Raw genomic sequence first — 19,396 nt, forward strand, 5'->3', positions numbered from 1 at the left:
AAGGGTGGAAATTCTGCTTTGCATGCAGAAGGATCCCGGGTCCGGCCCCCGGCCTCCTCAATATATTATTCTCTCCCTGAAACCCTGGGGAGCGGCTGCTGCTGCTGCTGCTGCTGCTGCTGCTGCCAGCCCGTGCGGACAGCACTGAGCTAGGTGGACCGTTCGTCTGACGGCAAGGCATCTTCCAACGGTAGGAAGAGCGGTCAGGAGCAGAGCTGCCGTGCGAGCGCTAGATGGCGCTGGAGAGCCCCCGAAGTGGCTCCGCTCTGTGCTGCGCGCTCTATGGCAGAAGCCTCTTCCTGCTTGCTCCATGCTGGAGTTTTTGCAGATGTGCCAAGGGGATTCCTGGGATCAGCCTTGGCTCTTCCCGGTCCCGCGAGGACCATGAGCGCAGAGCAGGAGCTGGAGAGCTGCCTGAGGCATTATAAGGCTCTGGGGCAGGAGGAAGGTGCCAGGAACACCTGCCAGGCTTTGCTCTTGGTCCTGGAGAAACTCAGGCAGTTTGCAGGGTAAGTAAGGCTGAGGATGCACGTGGCTTTTTGCAAAATATTTGTGTGTGTGTGTGTGTGTGTGTGACGTATAAGCATAGCTGTCAACTTTTCCCTTTTCTTGCGAGGAATACTATTCGGAATAAGGGAATTTCCCTTAAAAAGGGGGGAAAGTTGACAGTTATGCATATAAGCTTTACGTATAAGCTAAACAAGCTATAGCTTAGGTTCCAGCTCTCTAGCCCCCCTCCAAGAAACACCTGGATGTACATTTTCAAAATTTAAGATAAAAAAACAAATAAAATAAAACCTACGTACAGTGCTGTAAACAAAACCTGCCCTTCTTCCCTTATGGGGTATCCAAGAGCCCATATAGAGTCCTTAAGTGGGTTCCCTATGGGTAGAAGAAAAGAACAGAGGCCAACCAGAGAATGGGATGCGGGTGGCGCTGTGAGTTAAACCACAAAGCCTAGGACTTGCTGATCAGAAGGTCGGCAGCGACGGGGTGAGCTCCCGTTGCTCAGTCCCAGCTCCTGCCCACCTAGCAGTTCGAAAGCACATCAAGGTGCAAGTAGATAAATAGGTACCACTCTGGCGGGAAGGTTAACGGCGTTTCCATGCGCTGCTCTCGTTTGCCAGAAGCGGCTTAGTCATGCTGGCCACATGACCCGGAAGCTGTACGCCAGCTCCCTCGGCCAATAAAGTGAGGTGAGCACCGCAACCCCAGAGTTGGCCACGACTGGACCACTTTGATGTGCTTTCGAGCTGCTAGGTTGGCAGGAGCAGGGACCAAGCAACAGGAGCTCACCCCGTCACAGGGATTCGAACCGCCGACCGTCTGATCAGCAAGCCCTAGGCTCTGTGGTTTAACCCACAGCGCCACCCGCGTCCCTATAACAAACTTAGTTGGTCTCTAAGGTGCTACTGGAAGGATTTTTTTTTTTTAGTATTAATGTACTTCTTAATTGTATTTCAGTTCAACAATTACTTTGATAAAATACATATTTTGTTATGTGCAAATGGCTTTAGATACCTATTAGGTCCATAAGTTACCATATAGCATATATTCAACACAAAAACCAGCGACAATTTGTTGTTGGCAAAGGACAGCTGGACATATAAAGGGCCCCATTACCTTCCGTAGCTTTGGGCCTCATCAAACCTAAATGCGGCCCTGTGTGTCTGTGCATGCACGCAACAACAACAACAAGAACAAGCATATTTAAAATGTTTTTATTTTATTATAAATAAAATAATTATTATATTTACTGAAAGGTCAAAAAGTACTGTACATAATTACATGTGCACTAAACATGGTGAGATGTAAATAAAAGAGAAGAAGAAAGAAACAGAATCCGTGTAGAAAGGAAAATAAAGGGGGGGGACCCCTAAACTGTATACAGTGGTGCCTCGCAAGACGAAATTAATCCGTTCCGTGAGGCTCTTCATATAGCGGTTTTTTCGTCTTGCGAAGCAAGCCCATTGACAGCTTAGCGGATTAGCGGTTTAGCGGCTTTTAGCGGATCAGCTGATAAGCGGTTTAGCGGCTTAGGAAAAGGGGGGGGGAACCCCGCAGGAACTCGCAAGACATTTTCGTCTTGCGAAGCAAGCCCATAGGAAATTCGTTTTGCGAAGCGCCTCCAAAACGGAAAACCCTTTCGTCTAGCGGGTTTTCCGTCTTGCGAGGCGTTCGTCTTGTGGGGCACCACTGTACTGTACTGTACTTTACAAGGAACAAGCATATTACAAATGTTATCTACTGCCCTTTTGCAGTTGTTATGTCATTGTGTAACACTAATGTCTCACAATGAATGAAACTGATCTGTAGAAAACGCAACTTGAAAAAAGAGACAGTGCATGTGTTTTTGTAAACTAAGAAATCTTTAATAAAAATATATTTTAAAAACATCATGACATCAAACCGTGTAAGAGTTTTAAAACTAGAAATGAGCTTTTTATCATTATTTATGCAGATAGTTGCATATACGTATCAGAGTGGTTAGCAGCAGTTCTATGCAAACCCATACAATAAAAACCATATAAGAATTATAAAATAGGCAATGAACTATTGTTTATCTATTGATTAGGATATGCAAATATCTATTTACCGCTGCTGATGAGAAACGTATCAGAGCGGCTTGCAACGGTCTATACATAAAGCCATAGAATAAAAATAAATAAATTGGAAACTGGTTAACTGCTATGAAAAGATGTCTTCTTTAGTTGCCTGCAGTTTTCAGCAGGCGTCTGAGAGCAGAAGGTGCTTGCAGAATCAATTGGCAGGGAGTTCCACAAGACCGGGTTGACGACACAAGTTCAGCTTGTGGCTGTTCAATGAGCCTCGCCAAATCGGAGAACGACCAGTAATAATGATTATTATTATTGATTTGAACTTTTTAGTTGCTTGTTAAATGAAAAGGTCCCCAACTGACTTGCAACATATTTAAAAGCATAAAAACACAGGTAGAAAATGTGTCATCATAAGAACACATCACGCGAAGCGCACTTGTGTAAAATGCATGCCATTTATAAAGCTTGCGCGCGCACACACACACACAAACACAGCTGCTAATTATGCTGGTCTTTGATATTTTTCAGAGGTTCTGTGAAGAGATGTCGAGAGAAAAACCTGGAGGAGGCTTTTCAGCAGTTGGTGCAAGCAAGCGAAGGACTGGGGGAATGGAGCCGCGAGGATTTTCTGCCTCTGCTCCGCTGCGTGCTCGCTTGTCAGATGGAGACGGCGAGCTCCAGTGCTTTCCATCGACTTGAGAAGGTGTGCTCATCCGCAAATCAAATTCATTGGCAGCACAACGCATGGATGAATTGCGGAACCCCCTGTCATGAGAAGTTGGGATGGACTCCACGTTGAACAGCTTTAAAAGAAACACCAGAAGAGCTGGCTGGATCAGGCCAATGGCCTATTTAGTACAGAAGCACAAGAGCCCTTTCCCATCGGGTGGTTTCCAGCAACTCGGATTATGATTATTATGATTATTTTAGTCTCTTTATCTTGCCCAGAGCCTAGTAGCCGCTGATAGTCCTCTCCTCCAGGAATTTGCCCAGTCCTTTTAAAAGCCATCCTTCTTGGTGTCTGTTGCTGCTTGCAGTGGGAGGGAGTTCCATAGTTTAACTATACGCTGCGTGAAAAAGTCCTTTATTTTATCTGTCCTGAAACTTCCAGCATTCAAGTGCATTGGATGTCTCCTGAGTTATAGTTTGAGAGAAGGAGAAATACTTTTCTTCTGTATACTTTCTCCATGCCGGGCATAATTTTATAAAGTTCTATCATGTCACCTCTTGAAGTGATGGACATGAGGCAGGAGTTGATAATGCAGGTGAGCTGAGCACAGGTGGGCTCCATGCGAGCGGCTGGCCGGCCCTGTGGAGCCTCCTTTTATTGAGACAAACATGCAAACCAGGCAGATACATTTTGGGCTGTGACCTTTACACATCTTCCAATCCCAAGATTGAGGGGTGGTACAAAGTTATTTTGGCGCCTGTTTCCACCGCGTCATTTTCCGCTTGCACAGTGTATGACGAAGGAGACAAAAGGTCTCAGAGACAAAGGTTACAGACAGGACACCGCAGACTACTGAGACAAAAGCATAAATTCTTCGGCGATCAGCCTTCTTTAATATACAGTCATACCTTGGATTATAGACGCTTCAAGTTGCGTGTTTTCGCTTTGCACATGCGCAGAAGCGCTGAATCGCAAGCAGCGTGTGCACAGACGCGTCGCTGCGGGTTGCGAACGTGCCTCCTGCACGGATCATGTTCGCAACCCGAGCGTCCACTGTATAGGTCATTTTCTTGCTTTCAGCCAGGCATTGGACAGCGGACCCAGCTGTGCCTCTTGCCCTGCTCTCTTAAAATGGCCAACGAAGCGTCTAGGAACCTGGCAACCCTAGTTGATGGAGGGGGGGGAGAGGAAGAGATAATAACCCTTGACTTCAAAGAAGCAGAAATGTCCAAAGACATTCCTCTCCCAGAGCTACAATTCCTCTTCCCATGGAACTCTGGGAATTGTAGTTCTTTGAAGGGAACAGGTTGTTTTTTATAGCAACTCTGTGCACTCGGAACAAACTACAGCTCCCCTAATTCTTCTCATGGCTGTTTAAAGTGGTATTGTCGTGGGTATGAATGTGGCTGTAATATGTCCAGGATTGATTCCCTCTTCTCCCTTAGATTGTTGCAAAACTGTCGGAAGGGAACAATGGATCCTTGGTCACGGAGCAGCTGAATAGGTGCATGGCCAGCCTGGCTGAAGACGAGGAGGTGAGAGAAAGTTTTGTTTCACCCTCTTGAAAATATCACCTTCTTCAGGCATTGTTTACTTCTTCATCATCATCATTTATCATTTATACCCCACCCATCTGGCTGGGTTTCCCCAGCCACTGTGGGCGGCTTCCAACAGGATATTAAAAACACAATAAAACATCAAACATTAAAAACTTCCCTAAACAGGGCTGCCTTGAGATGTCTTCTAAAAGTCAGATAGTTGTTTATTTCCTTGACAACTGATGGAAGCATGTTCCACCACTACCGAGAAGGCCATCTGTCTGGTTCCCTGTAACCTCACTTCTTGCAGGGAGGGAACCATCAGAAGGCCCTCGGAGCTGGACCTCAGGCTGAACGATGCGGGTGGAGATGCTCCTTCAGGTATACTGGACCGAGGCTGTTTAGGGCTTTAATGGTCAGCACCAAAATTGTGCTCGGAAACATACCGGGAGCCAATGCAGGTCTTTCAGGACCAGTGCTATGTGGTCTTAGCAGCCACTCCCAGTCACCAGTCTAGCTTCCGCATTCTGGATTAGTTGTAGTTTCTAGGTCACCTTCATAGGTAGCCCCACCACATGCCATTCAAGAAAGAATGCCAACAAGGGAAGATCAGCCTGTCTCCAACTACATTGGTACCTTGGGTTACATACGCTTCAGGTTACAGACTCCGCTAACTCTAATAATAATAATAATAATAATTTATTATTTGTACCCCGCCCCAGTGGTTTCCCCAGCCACTCTGGGCGGCTTCCAACAAAGATGAAAAATACACTAAAATGTCACATATTAAAAACTTCCCTGAACAGGGCTGCCTTCAGATGTCTTCTGAATGTCAGGTAGTTGTTTATCGCTTTGACATCTGATGGGAGGGCGTTCCACAGGGAGGGCGCCACTACCGAGAAGGCCCTCTGCCTGGTTCCCTGTAGCTTTGCTTCTCGCAATGAGGGAACCGCCAGAAGGCCCTCGGTGCTGGATCTCAGTGTCCGGGCAGAACGATGGGGGAGGAGACGCTCCTTCAGGTATACTGGACCGAGGCCGTTTAGGGCTTTAAAGGTCAGCACCAACACTTTGAATTGTGCTCGGAAACGTACTGGGAGCCAATGTAGGTCTTTCAAGACTGGTGTTATATGGTCTCCCAGTCGCCAGTCTGGCTGCCGCATTCTGGATTAGTTGTAGTTTCTGGGTCACCTTCAAAGGTAGCCCCACGTAGAGCGCATTGCAGTAGTCCAAGCGGGAGATAACCAGAGCATGCACCACTCTGGCGAGACAACCTGCAGGCAGAAATATTACCTCGGGTTAAGAACTTTACTTCAGGATGAGAACAGAAATCGTGCTCCGGCGGCGCGGCAGCAGCAGGAGGCCCCATTAGCTAAAGTGGTGCTTCAGGTTAAGAACAGTTTCAGGTTAAGAACAGACCTTCAGAACGAATTAAGTTCTTAACCCAAGGTACCACTGTACAGGCTTCCCCAGTCTGGTGCCCTCAAGATGTTGCAAGACTGCAGCACCCATCAGTCCCAGCTAGCATGACCAATGGTCCAGGCTGGTGTTCTCCCATCGCTTGTTTGGGCAGGGCCTTATTTCCTGAACAGGACGTCTGCTTTGCATGCAGCTGGTCCAAGTTTTGATCCCTGGCATCTCCAGGTAAAGGCTGGGTGAGAATCCTGGAGAGCTGCTTCCCATCAGCTTAGACAACATCTTCTTCTTCTTTGTCTGTCACTCGTAGTCAAGTAAGATTGTCTTCCATGAACACGGTCTTAACAGTGAGTCTGTAAGCGACTGTGGAGGCCAATTCTGGATCCACACCTCCTTCGACAGTGAGGACATAGGTTTCCAGGCGGGAGTTGGTCACAGTGAGGGTTTGCCAAGTGTGCCTTCCTCTTAGTACGTTTCTCCTTTGCGTGCTGAGTTCAAGTGTCTTCAAAGCCCACGACACCTTTGGTAAAGGCTGTTCTCCAACTGGAGTGCTCGCAGGCCAGTGTTTCCCAGTTGTCGGTGTTTATACTACTTTTTTTTTTAGATTTGCCTTAGAAAGTCTTTAAGCCTCTTTTATTGACCTCCAGCATTATGCTTTCCATTGTTAAGTTCGGAATACAGTACAGTGGTACCTTGGGTTACATACGCTTCAGGGAGCCAGTTGGGAGGTTTAATAAGCTTCAGGGAGCCAGTGTGGTGCAGTGGTTAAGAGCGGTAGTCTTGTAATCTGGTGAACCGGGTTCACATCTCCGCTCCTCCACATGCAGCTGCTGGGTGACCTTGGGCCAGTCACACCTCTCTGAAGTCTCTCAGCCTCACTCACCCCACAGAGTGTTTGTTGTGGGGGAGGAAGGGAAAGAAGAATGTTAGCCGCTTTGAGACTCCTTAGGGTAGTGATAAAGCGGGATATCAAATCCAAACTCCTCTTCTTCTACATACGCTTCAGGTTACAGACTCCGCTAACCCGGAAATATTACCTTGGGTTAAGAACTTTGCTTCAGGATGAGAAGAGAAATAGTGCAGCGGTGACAGAGGGAGGCCCCATTAGCTAAAGTGGTGCTTCAGGTTAAGAACAGTTTCAGGTTAAGAACGGACCTCCGGAACAAATTAAGTACTTAACCCAAGTGTCAGCTAGCCAGCTGCATGTGTTGCTGCACTTAGCAGAGAAACACTCCCGCCAGCCAGCCATAAATTCCATTTCTTTATTTCCTTCTGACAAGATTACATGCAGAATAAACAAAGCGACCCGTCTCTCATGACGTGTTGCTCTAACTACCGTATTTTTTGTTCTATAGGACGCACATTTTCCCCTCCAAAAATTAAGGGGAAATGTGTGTGCGTCCTATAGAGCGAATGCAGGCTGCGCCGCTAAGCCCAAAGCCAGAACAGGAAGACGGAGCACTGCGGAGCGCTCCGTCTCGCTGTTCTAGCTTGGGGACGGCTGCATGCAAAGCCTCTGTACTGCAGAAGCTAGCAAGGCTGTTCCCAATCCAGAACAGTGAGACGGAGGGCTCCGTCTCGCTGCTCTAGCTTGGGGACGGCTCCGCGCAAAGCCTCTGCAGGGCAGTGGGGCGCTGCGCTCCAAAGGCTTCAGGGATCTTTGAGGCTGGCGGTGGGGGAAAGCAGCGCTTCCCCCCACCGCCAGCCCCACAAGCTCTGGTGAATGTACCTTGAACGCACCTTGTTTTAGAGGGGGAGAACAAGAAAAAAAAAATTTCCCCTGTTCTCCCCCTCCTATGGTCCTGTGCGTCCTATGGTCTGGTGCGTCCAATGAAGCGGAAAATACGGTACTTTCTCTTTTCCCTCTCCCTCGAGACCAACAGAGCCAACGGCTCAGCCCCTTCCGTTTTCCCCTGTGACGTGGATCCCCCTCTCTCTGAAGCACCCCTTCCTCCCCAGACTCACTATCCTCTTCTCTGTCTTCTGAGGAGGACTCAGTACTGAGCAGTGGAGATCGTTCCCTTTATCCTCTAGTTCTTTCCTCCCTTGCTGCCTGCAGTTCCCTGACACCAAGGTACCACTGTAGTTGCTTTGGAAGACGATAATTGGGCGTCCACACAACATGACCAGTCCAACGAAGCTGATGTTGAAGAATCATTGCTTCGACACTGGTGATCTTTGCTTCTTCCAAGTACGTTGGCATTAGTTCACCTGTCTTCCCAGGTGATGTGTAAAATTTTTAGACAATATAAAGCTAGGTGGACCAGTGTTCTGACTTGGTGTAAGGCAACTTCCTATGTTTTTTTTATGTAACATGCTTGTTTCCTTCTTTCAGGCAATGCCTCCTGGATCACTTCAGACAGGTTAGTTTCCAAACTCCACCTACCCTGGGCTCACTGCCCTGTTTTTTTTGTACCAGAGGGACACAACCAGCTAGGGCATTTTGTCCCTGAAGTGCTCAATTTGCATGTGCCGGAAGCAATTCAACGGTCATGCCGGGATGTGGTGCAGTCCCCCGCTCAGACTCGAGGACTGTACCACATTGTCTTATGTACAGTTTAAATTGGATGAATGAACAGACCAATATAATTCAATGCACATTTATGCTTCTCAGTACCAAGCTTCCCCTGCATATCTGGTTGGTGTCAGATTTTGGGGGCTTGGCTTCCTCCTCCCTTGGCCATAAATAAGCAGTGCAACGAGAAAGCAGTCTCTTACCAGTAATAGAAGTGTTTAATGAACGCAGCAAAAGAACAAGCAACCCTTCTCAGAGTGCAGGTGCTCCCAATTAAGGTTCCGCCCACTTCCCTCTAGTCACTTCTGCCCTCTCGTCTCCTAGCCCCCTTATCCCTCAACCATTGAGCCTTTTGCAAATTCACCTTATCTTATCTCCTAGTCTTGAGAGGCTGCACATTTTCCAGTGAGAGAGAGTCAGCTTGTTGTTGTTGTTGTTGTTGTTGTTGTTGTTGTTGTTGTTGTTCTTGCTGTTCACCTCTCTTCTATGGGAAAGTGTGCCTTGGTTTTGGAACGCTTTGATTTTGGAACAGACTTCCGGAATGGATTAAGTTTGAGAACCAAGGTACCACTGTATCTGGAGACTCCTAGAGCAATCATAACCACAGGAAGCAGAATAATTTAGGCCAATGTTTCTTAGGCAATTGTTAAGACTTTGCCCCCAGCACACTCCTTTTTGTAGATTTCCTCTGGATTAATTTTGCCGGTTTAATTACCACCCCATTAATTTCTGATGGTTGAGCCCCGGCTGAACCAGGGCAAGGGACTTGCACACATGTATCCCCAGCTGAGCCCCAGCTCAGCTGAGAAAGTCCAAGATCCACCAAACCCAAACTCTTTCATCCCGGCGTATCTTGGGCATGCTTGTGCCATTAACGTCTGCAAGTATGAAATTTCTTTAATTCAGGGGGGCACATTTTAAATGGATTCTTTTAAGCACCCAACGAAGCCATAGCAATGGTTCCTTACTCCGCAGTGTGCATGTTTGTTGAGGGGAGTGTGCCAGGACGACGCTACTGGAGGAGTAACCTGGTGCATCTCCTGAGATGCATCGCTGCCACGTTTGATGTGATCACGCAGGACCAGGTAGCCGGGAATGAGGAGTGGCATTATGTCACCGTGAAGGTAAGGAATGGGGCTTCTCCCCAGTGCTTTAAGCTGTCATCCTATATGTCAGGGGTTTGGACTACAAATCCCATCATCCCTGACCGCTGGTCCTGCTAGACGGGGATGATGGGAGTTGTAGTCTGACAACAGCTGGAGAACCAAGTTTGCATTTCTTAGTGCAGAAAGTATTGATCTGATGAGTAGAGATCTTTCCTATTCTAATTAATTCAAGAGGGGTCTGGAGGCTTCTCTGTGTGAAAGAAACAAGAAGAAGGTTTGTGATGTTTGGCTTATTCCTTCAGAGAAGCTGAGTACTGCTGGCTTAAACTGGTTCCGTTATCTCTTCTGTTAAGGTCATGCTGGCTATAAAAGTAAGGCCAGAAGGAGCCTCGGTTTCACGCTTTTCCATCTCTCTTTCCTTCTGGTGTAGTGTTCTGTACATTGTATGCTTAGCATTGAGGTTTAGACTTATTGTAAGTTATTATAATTTTAAGTTAAGTCTGCTGCAGTGCCAATCCTGAATGTATTGGATTTGTGACCATTACTTATATGCTCATTTGCCTTCAGTAGCAGTAAAGCTCTGCTGGATGAAATACAATTGCCTCTGGTCTATTGTTTGGGAATCCTGCAATGTGTTTAAGTTGTTACTCCGCTAACTATACATTGGAATCTGCTCGGGATCAATACTGAGTAGAATTCCATGACAGGGAAACTCTGCTATACAGTGGTACCTTGGGTTACATATGCTTCAGGTTACAGACTCCACTAACCCAGAAATAGTACCTCGGGTTAAGAACTTTGCTTCAGGATGAGAACAGAAATCGTGCAGTGGCGGTGCGGCAGCAGCAGGAGGCCCCATTAGCTAAAGTGGTGCTTCAGGTTAAGAACAGTTTCAGGTTTAGAACAGGCCTCCAGAACGAATTAAGTACTTAACCCGAGGTACCACTGCATAGTGCATACGAAGCCTAATTCTGCTCACTGTGGCATCTCCTGCTAATTCAGTGTGTTGATATGATGGGAAAAGGTACAGTGAGGGGGGGAAAGTATTTGATCCCCTGCTAAATTTGCCCGTTTGCCTTCTGATGAAGAAATGACCAGCCCATAATTTTAATGGTAGGTTTATCGTAGCTGGAGAGACAGAATAACAAACAGGAAAACCCCCAGAAACCCAGAAGACCAAAGTCAGAGATTGATGTGCATTATAATGAGTGAAAGAAGTATTTGATCCCCTATCGACCAGCCAGATGTCAGGCTACCTGGTATCTTCACTCTATGTAACGAGCTGAGATGAGAAGCAGCTGCTGTAAGGGAAAGGTTTTACCTGTAATCCCAGCTCGTTACAGTACCTGTACAAAAGTCACCTGTCAACAGAAGCGATCAATCCAGCAGATGCCAAAGTAGCCACCATGACCAAGACCCAAAGAGCTGTCCAAGGATGTCAGGGACAAGATTGTAGACCTGCACAAGGCTGGACTAGGCTACAAAACTATTGCCAAGCAGCTTGATGAGAAGGTGACAGCAGTTGGTGCAATAATTCGCAAATTTAGCAGGGGATCAAATACTTTCCCCCCCTCACTGTATCATGGTTGGAATTCTTACAGCCATGAGCACTCACCCAGGGCCTTCAAGCACCAGACCTCCCACCCTCCTCCATCAACGCAATACAGAGTACAATTCCTATCAGAGCATAGATGACAGAGCGTATGACAGATGACAGCTCTAGCGGACTTGGGCAAGCGAACCAAATGAAACATGACAGGGGCAGAAAAAACAAAAAAATTAAAACTTGGAAAATCTGATTCTTTGGGCACGGGAAACTTTTTCCAGCCAGGTTCCTCTGCAAACCTGTGCAGCCACATTGCAAAGGACGATCCAAGTCGATCTAAGCAGGGCTTGCTGTCTCTTTCAGCAGTGACAGCAAACCCTGCTTGCCTGTGAATATTCAGGAGCACGCTTTCAAGGCTCCTGATTCTGCCTTGGCAGTCACTTATGACATCGTGTGTTGGGCAGGTGGTGGAGGTTTTGGTGGGGAAACAAGCTCCCATGACAAATTAGGGCCCGGGCCCACAATCTTATGCATCCTGTTACCTGGGTTCCAAGCCCCATTGAGCGCAGCAGGGCTGACTTCAGAGTCCAATATGGATTGCATTGAGCAGAAGCAAACGAGCCATCTTGATACGCTTTGTGCTCTCTGTTCCCTCTCTAGGTGTGCCTGCAGCTTTTCAAGTGGATGCCGGAAGAGATTTTGCCCCTTGCGTGGGAAGGAACCGAGAACAGCAAAACCCTTCAAAGGATTTTGAGCTCTCTGCTGAAAAGCATTGTGGGAAAGGTACCTGTTTATGAACTGGTCTGGCTTTTAGTCCTGTGCGGTCTCCTTTTTAAAAAACCAAAACCAAAATAAAACGTTGTTGTTACCTGCCTTTCACACGCAGGTTGCAGGGTGGGTTAAAGGTAAAGGTAAAGGGACCCCTGACGATTAGGTCCAGTTGTGACCAACTCTGGGGTTGCGGCGCTCATCTCGCTTTATTGGCCGAGGGAGCCGGCGTACAGCTTCCAGGTCATGTGGCCAGCATGACTAAGCCGCTTCTGGAGAACCAGAGCAGTACACGGAAACGCCATTTACCTTCCCACCGGAGCGGTACCTATTTATGTACTTGCCCTTTGACGTGCTTTCGAACTGCTAGGCTGGAAGGAGCAGGGTCCGGGCAACGGGAGCTCACCCCGTCGCGGGGATTCGAACCGCTGACCTTCTGATCGACAAGTCCTAGTCTCTGTGGTTTAACCCACAGCGCCACCCGTGTCCCTTGGTTACACCAGTTTAAAAATTCAGTTATTAAAAATATTTAAACTGCAATCATGGGAACAGAGACTTGTCTTGCAAACCTAGATCTCTGTTGTTAACAGGCCAGGGTAAAGAGGTAGACCCACTCATTCTGCATTGAACACCCCCCTTGTCAATCAAGGCGTGCTTTACACACACGCTTCAATAGAACTGTGTCAAATGATTCATACAATAAAATACTTAAACACTAACTCATGTACATAAATATAAATAAAATCAGGGAGCATTACAAGGCAGCATAATGCAAAACACCAGTGAAGAAGAGAAGAGTTTGGATTTGATATCCCGTTTTATCACTACCCTAAGGAGTCTCAAAGCGGCTAACAATCTCCTTTTCCCTTCCTCCCCCACAACAAACACTCTGTGAGGTGAGTGGGGCTGAGAGACTGGCCTAAGGGCATCCAGCAGCTGCATGTGGAGGAGCGGGGAATCGAACCTGGTTCACCAGATTATGAGTCCACCACTCTTAACCACTACACCATACTGGCTCTACAACACCACACAGTCAATACAACACTACCTGCATGGTGCGGTGGTTAGAGTGTTAGATTAAGATCTGAGAAACCAGGGTTCAAATCCCCACCTGGCCATGAAGAAGGTCACTGGGTCACCTTGGGGCCAGTCACAGCCTTTTAACCTACCTCACAGGGTTGTTGTGGGGGTCAAACAAGGAGGGAGAGAATTATGTATGCAGCCTTGAGCAACTTGGAGGGAAAGATGAGATATAAATGCGGTAAATGCATTGGGTCCGTTAATTGCATTGGGTCTACTCTGAGTGGGATTTAGTTGGCTACAAACCCTTTATCTCTGCATCAAGTAAGTGCAGGATTAGCAAGCATTTAAAAATCCCCTCCCTCAGGTCTGCAATTCTAAAAGTTGTTTGGCTATATCTGTAAAAGAAGGAGTAGACAAGATATTCTTGTTTTATATACAGTGGTACCTCGGTTTTCGAATGTAATCCATTATGGAAGACCATTCAGCTTCGGAAACGTTTGAAAATCAAGGTGCAAAGGGAGAATTTCAATTTCAGTAGAGAAAATTGAAAAACATGCAGTGGAAACCATTCGACTTCCGAGGTGCATTCGAAAATGTAAGCATTTACTTCCAGTTTTCAGCGTTCAAAAACCAAAACGTTAGGCTTCTGTGACGCTCGAAAACCGAGGTACCACTGTACAGTATATAATTTTTATTAAATTTTCTGTTTTATAATTTAGAATATTCATTTAAACAACCTTAAAATATCAATGACTTCCCTTTTTTTCTTTCCATGGTTCATTTTGCATAACATAAATCCCTGCATATTTTACATAAATCATTCAATATTCCATTATTTTTAAACATTTTTTTCAATTCATTATAAATTATTTCCCAATATTCTTTTGCCCTTTTGCATGTCCACCACATATGAAAGAACCTCTTTGCATCTCCAGCACTTATCTGATTCAGTCTTATACATCTTAGCCAGCCAACTCAGAGTTAAATACCATCTGCAAATCATTTTCAAGTGGTTCCAGGAATAACATGCTGTAAACTTCAGATCGCTCTTTCAAAGTTTTCCTCAGAGATTAACATTTATATTATGTCCTGTATCTATTGCGCAATGCGTCATAGAGGCTTTGACAAGTTTGTCTTTTGTTTCCCAGTCTAATAACATATCGTACATTTTAGATATTGGGACGCGGGTGGCGCTGTGGGTTAAACCACAGAGCCTAGGACTTGCCGATCAGAAGGTCGGCGGTTCGAATCCCCGCGACGGGGTGAGCTCCCGTTGCTCGGTCCCTGCTCCTGCCCACCTAGCAGTTCGAAAGCATGTCAAAGTGCAAGTAGATAAATAGGAACCGCTCTGGTGGGAAGGTAAACGGCGTTTCCGTGCGCTGCTCTGGTTCGCCAGAAGCGGCTTAGTCATGCTGGCCACATGACCCGGAAGCTGTACGCTGGCGCCCTCGGCCAATAAAGTGAGATGTGTGCCGCAACCACAGAGTCGGTCACGACTGGACATAATGGTCAGGGGTCCCTTTACCTTCACATTTTAGATTAAAAAGTTTTTCTTTATTTTGTATAAGATCTTTTCCAAATTGTGAGCTTTGGTCTGAGAAACCATTTTTGTTCACGGGGTTTACCTTCGCCATAGGAAACCTGCAAGGACACTCGGCTACTGGCTGCTACTGCTGTGAGCATGCTGGTCAACACAGCGCCAGAGCCCCAGAGAGGAGCCATGGCTGTCCTGGGTCTCTATCAACTTCTGGACCTCAGTGGTTGCTCCGTTGAGCAGAGACAAGATCCCAAAGCAGCCAGCCACCAAGGTGCGTTCAGACGTCGCTTTCCTTGCTGCACAAATTGCTCTGTGTTTCGACTTGTGTGCCTGTGAGCTTGTCTTGATCTGTTTGACTGCAAATGAATCTCCTAAGTGTCCTGTGTCTGTAAATAAAATGCGTTTAGTGCTCGTTTCTGTGTTTGCTTCCAGAAAAAAACAAATGTTTGCAATGAATGCAGAAAGGAGCAGTAAATGTGTGTCATATTCCACTAAGTGGCAGAGGAGGAGGAATGGCGGAGACCACCTCCCCATCCTTCGCCTTCCTGGGAGGGGGAAGAGGAAGATAGTACAGTGGTACCTCGGGTTACAGATGCTTCAGGTTACATACACTTCAGGTTACAGACTCCACTAACCCAGAAATAGTATCTCGGGTTAAGAACTTTGCTTCAGGATGAGAACAGAAATCGCGCGGCGGGAGGCCCCATTAGCTAAAGTGGTACCTCAGGTTAAGAACAGTTTCAGGTTAAGAACGGACCTCCCGAACGAATTAAGTTCTTAGCCCGAGGTACCACTGTATAGATTTACAAGAGGGGTTCAAGGGAGGTCACAGCTCAGAGGCAGATGAGGGGAAAAGTTGGGAAATCATGGGAGAGTCGGAACAACACCCGTCTGACACGTCACTAGAAAGCATTCCAGACCCTCCATCTCCCAGAACCCGGCGAGCCTTAAAAGTAGGAGAGCAAAGAGCTCAAAGAGAGAGGGCTCATAGCAGCACCCGTAGAGGAGATGAATGAGGAAGTGAGAGAGACGGGGGTGGAGATTTACTCAGAACAACGCCATTATCCAAGAGGTTGGGTTCTATAGCCTCTCTCTGTAATATTGAAATATAAAAGGATGGTAAGAAACTTTCCCTTGTTTTAATACTTTCCCTGGGCAACCAGAAGGAAGCCGCTGACAGCATCCTGACACTCTGTTTCTGGAAGTGGCTGTCACATCGGTTAGTTAGGGGGATATCAGGGGAACAGAACAGCCTGCCTTGTGAATGTAGCCTTGGTCAATTCAGCTTGTTAATGGCGCAGGAACCCAGCACAGATAATGCTGGGGAGAGAGACTTTGTGCTGGACACCAGGCAATGGCTTTTCCCACATTTCTTGCCCCAGCCCTAGAAGCCTGTGCCAGACCATGACTCTAGAAACAGCAGAAGCAGCTGGGAAAAGAGGAGTTAAGGGATATTTTGTGTGTGTGTGTGTGTGTGTGTGTGTGTGTACTGTATTTTTCGCTCTATAAAACGCACCAGACCACAAGACGCACCAAGTTTTTGGAAGAGGAAAACAAGAAAAAAAATATTCTGAATCTCAGAAGCCAGAACAGCAAGAGGGATCGCTCCACAGTGAAAGCAGCAATCCCTCTTGCTGTTCTGGCTTTTGTGACAGCTGCGCAGCCTGCATTCACCCCATAAGACGCACACACATTTCCCCTTACTTTTTAGGAGGGAAAAAGTGAGTCTTATAGAGCAAAAAATACGGTGTGTGTCTGTGTATACATATATACACACACACACACACACACATATATACACACACACACACATATATATATATATATATATATATATACACACATATATATACATATAAAATTTTGCTTCTCAGCTTGTATTGTGTTATTTCATGTGCTATGACTTGCTGTTATTTTTATTGATTATAGTTTAGAAAGTAGCGTAATTCTTAAGAGTGTGTTTCTGTTTAATTTGCTGATATTTGATTCTATTTTGTACTATTATATTCTGGTGGATTATTGAATATTACTTTTTTATATATAAGTCGTTTATTTTAAAGTTATGCTTTTTATTACAACATTTTTGTCGTGGGTCAGATCGTTCTGAGATGCGTGACCTTTCTCGGTTCCTTCAGCTTGTAAAACGCCTTGTGTATACAGAAGGGCGGTGTGCAAATTAAAAGTGAAACAAGATGGAAATGCCGCTCTGTGAATCTGAGCCAACATGAGGACAGATTCCTTTGACTGACTCTGGAGAAATTTCTTTCTGTGACCAGGAGAATGCTGGTTTGGCACGCTCCGTGTGCCCCGACCTCCTTGGAGCCCGGATGGACTGGAGAGGGTGGTACTTACCCGGGGCTTGTTAGCCTGTTGCAGGAAGGAGATCCTGAGCTGCCGTCTGGATGATACCACGCAAGAGGTAGGCTTGAGGAAAGAACTTCTGCTCTTCCATAAACCCAGAGGCAAAATTTGGTAAGCGTCAGGTGCTCGGGGCAAGGGTGGTCCGTCTTGGTAGAGTTAAGGCCAGCAACCTGTGCGATGGCAAGTAAGAGTCTAGGCCAGGGGGGCCAGCGTTTGAATCCCCACTCAGCCATGAAGCTCACAGAGTTGTGGATTAGTCACTGCCTCTTTCTTTTTTATATAATAATTTTTATTAATTTTCAATTACCATCCAATAATACATAGCCTCATTAAAAGGTAAAGGGACCCCTGACGATTAGGTCCAGTCGTGACCAACTCTGGGGTTGCGGCGCTCATCTCGCTTTATTGGCCGAGGGAGCCGGCGTACAGCATGACTGAGCCACTTCTGGCGAACCAGAGCAGCGCACGGAAATGCCGTTTAGCTTCCCGACGGAGTGGTACCTATTTATCTACTTGCACTTTGACGTGCTTTCGAACTGCTAGGTTGGCAGGAGCAGGGACTGAGCAACAGGAGCTCACCCCGTCGCAGGGATTCAAACCACCGACCTTCTGATCGGCACGTCCTAGACTCTGTGGTTTAACCCACAGCCCCCACTCCCAAAATAGCCTCATTATAACAATACCAAATTATAATACAATTACTAATACCAATCATTCAAATGCCGAATTGTATATTTTAGGTGGCCTCCTGTGTGCTAGAATTGATGGTTTGATTCCCCCCCCCTTTTATTTCTGCATTCCGAAATCTTACTAATTTCAATTACATTCCGTGTAGAATAATGATCCCTTACACAGCAACTGCAATATTAATAACATCTATTTGTGTTGACACATTAAATTTCTAAAAACTACAAGTGAGGCACTCAAACTATATCCTTGTTCTTCCTGTGTGTGACAATTATTCTGTTCGTGGTGTTTCTTCCTTTCCTTGTAAAATATTATGTCTATCTTTTCCCAGTTGTTGCTGTTCTCCTTCATGCCTTGGGTGGAGCTGATATCCCATTGCTGTTTCAGAAATTTCTCCATCCCTCCATCCCGTGCTTCGTTGTTTTGCAACTTTAACAACAGCTGCAAAAATCACTCTGTCCATAAAGAACCTGTTTTCACCATTTTCCCTCACAGCCTGGGGAGAAGAGTGCTCTGTCACTGCCTCTTAGCCTAGCCTACCTCTCAGGGTTGTTTTGAGGATGAGAGGGAGAACTGTGTGGATGCCACTTTGCAGGAACGGTGTGGGGTGTAAATGTAACAATAATTAAAAAAACAACCGTCTTGTTATTAAAATGCCCTGTTTTTTTTCTCATTTTGAGGCCTTTTTTCTGCCTCCTTCCCTGAGAGAGATGCATGATTTTTGTTGGCTTTTCTTAATACTGGGCCTGAAAAAATATACAGTGGTACCTCGGGTTACATACGCTTCAGGTTACATTCGCTTCAGGTTACAGACTCCGCTAACCCAGAAATAGTACCTCAGGTTAAGAACTTTGCTTCAGGATGAGAACAAAAAATGCACGGCGGCAGCAGGAGGCCCCATTAGCTAAAGTGGTGCTTCAGGTTAAGAACAGTTTCAGGTTAAGAACGGACCTCCAGAACGAATTAAGTACATAACCAGAGGTACCACTGTACTGCGATTGCTTCCTTCCACCCCACACACCATTTTCCCCCTATAGAATCGTAGGAGTGTAGAGTTGGGAAGGGACTCATCTCAAACAACCGCCTGCCGTGCAGGAAATGCAGCTAAATCACAGCCCTAATGCCCTCTTCCGCAGGCTTGTCTGTTGCTGGATGTCTTGTTCCCAGCTCTTTTGGTCCTGATGGAGGAGCCGGATTACTACTGCTTCCAAGGTAGGTGGTTTGCCCTGAAGTCATCTATCCAATTCAGATGGTCGCAGCCAAAGGAGACCCAATTCTCAACCAGGAAAGAAGCATCTTAGTTTCATAATAATTATTGTTTTTATTTTTTTTTAATTTATTTATATCCCACCCATCTGGCTGGATTTCCCCAGCCACTCTGGGCGGCTCCCAACAGAATATTAAAAACACGATAAAACATCAAACATTAAAAACTTCCCTAAACAGGGCTGTCTTCAGATGTCTCCTAGAAATCAGATACAGTGGTGCCTCGCAAGACAAAAAGAATCCGTTCCGCGATTCTCTTTGTCTAGCGGTTTTTTCGTCTTGCGAAGCAAGCCCATTGACGGCTTAGCGGATTAGCGCTATTAGCGGCTTAGCGGCTTTTAGCAGTTTATCGGCTTAGCGGATCAGCTGATAAGCGGCTTAGCGGCTTAGAAAAGGGGGGGGGGAACC

The 19,396-nt window shown here is 46.3% G+C and overlaps 1 protein-coding gene across 2 annotated transcripts in view; it reads left to right on the forward strand.

Moving 5' to 3' along the window:
- Positions 1 to 267: 267 nt before the first annotated feature.
- Positions 268 to 19,396, forward strand: part of LOC309330844 (tRNA (32-2'-O)-methyltransferase regulator THADA-like) — a 59,635-nt gene continuing 40,506 nt past the window's right edge. Inside the window, exons 1-9 of one of the 2 annotated variants that reach the window (XM_081842729.1) lie at positions 268 to 509; positions 3,087 to 3,261; positions 4,674 to 4,763; positions 8,515 to 8,542; positions 9,670 to 9,818; positions 12,007 to 12,129; positions 14,774 to 14,945; positions 16,951 to 17,093; positions 18,859 to 18,934. In XM_081842729.1, the coding sequence (XP_081698855.1) occupies positions 283 to 509; positions 3,087 to 3,261; positions 4,674 to 4,763; positions 8,515 to 8,542; positions 9,670 to 9,818; positions 12,007 to 12,129; positions 14,774 to 14,945; positions 16,951 to 17,093; positions 18,859 to 18,934 (1,183 nt within the window). In that variant the 5' untranslated portion in view covers positions 268 to 282. The remainder of the gene's footprint in view (positions 510 to 3,086; positions 3,262 to 4,673; positions 4,764 to 8,514; positions 8,543 to 9,669; positions 9,819 to 12,006; positions 12,130 to 14,773; positions 14,946 to 16,950; positions 17,094 to 18,858; positions 18,935 to 19,396) is intronic. The other variant, XM_081842730.1, reaches the window with a different exon arrangement.

The sequence above is a fragment of the Podarcis erhardii genome (assembly GCF_964252035.2).
Source record: "Podarcis erhardii genome assembly, chromosome: 15".
Classification (NCBI taxonomy): Eukaryota; Metazoa; Chordata; class Lepidosauria; order Squamata; family Lacertidae; genus Podarcis; species Podarcis erhardii.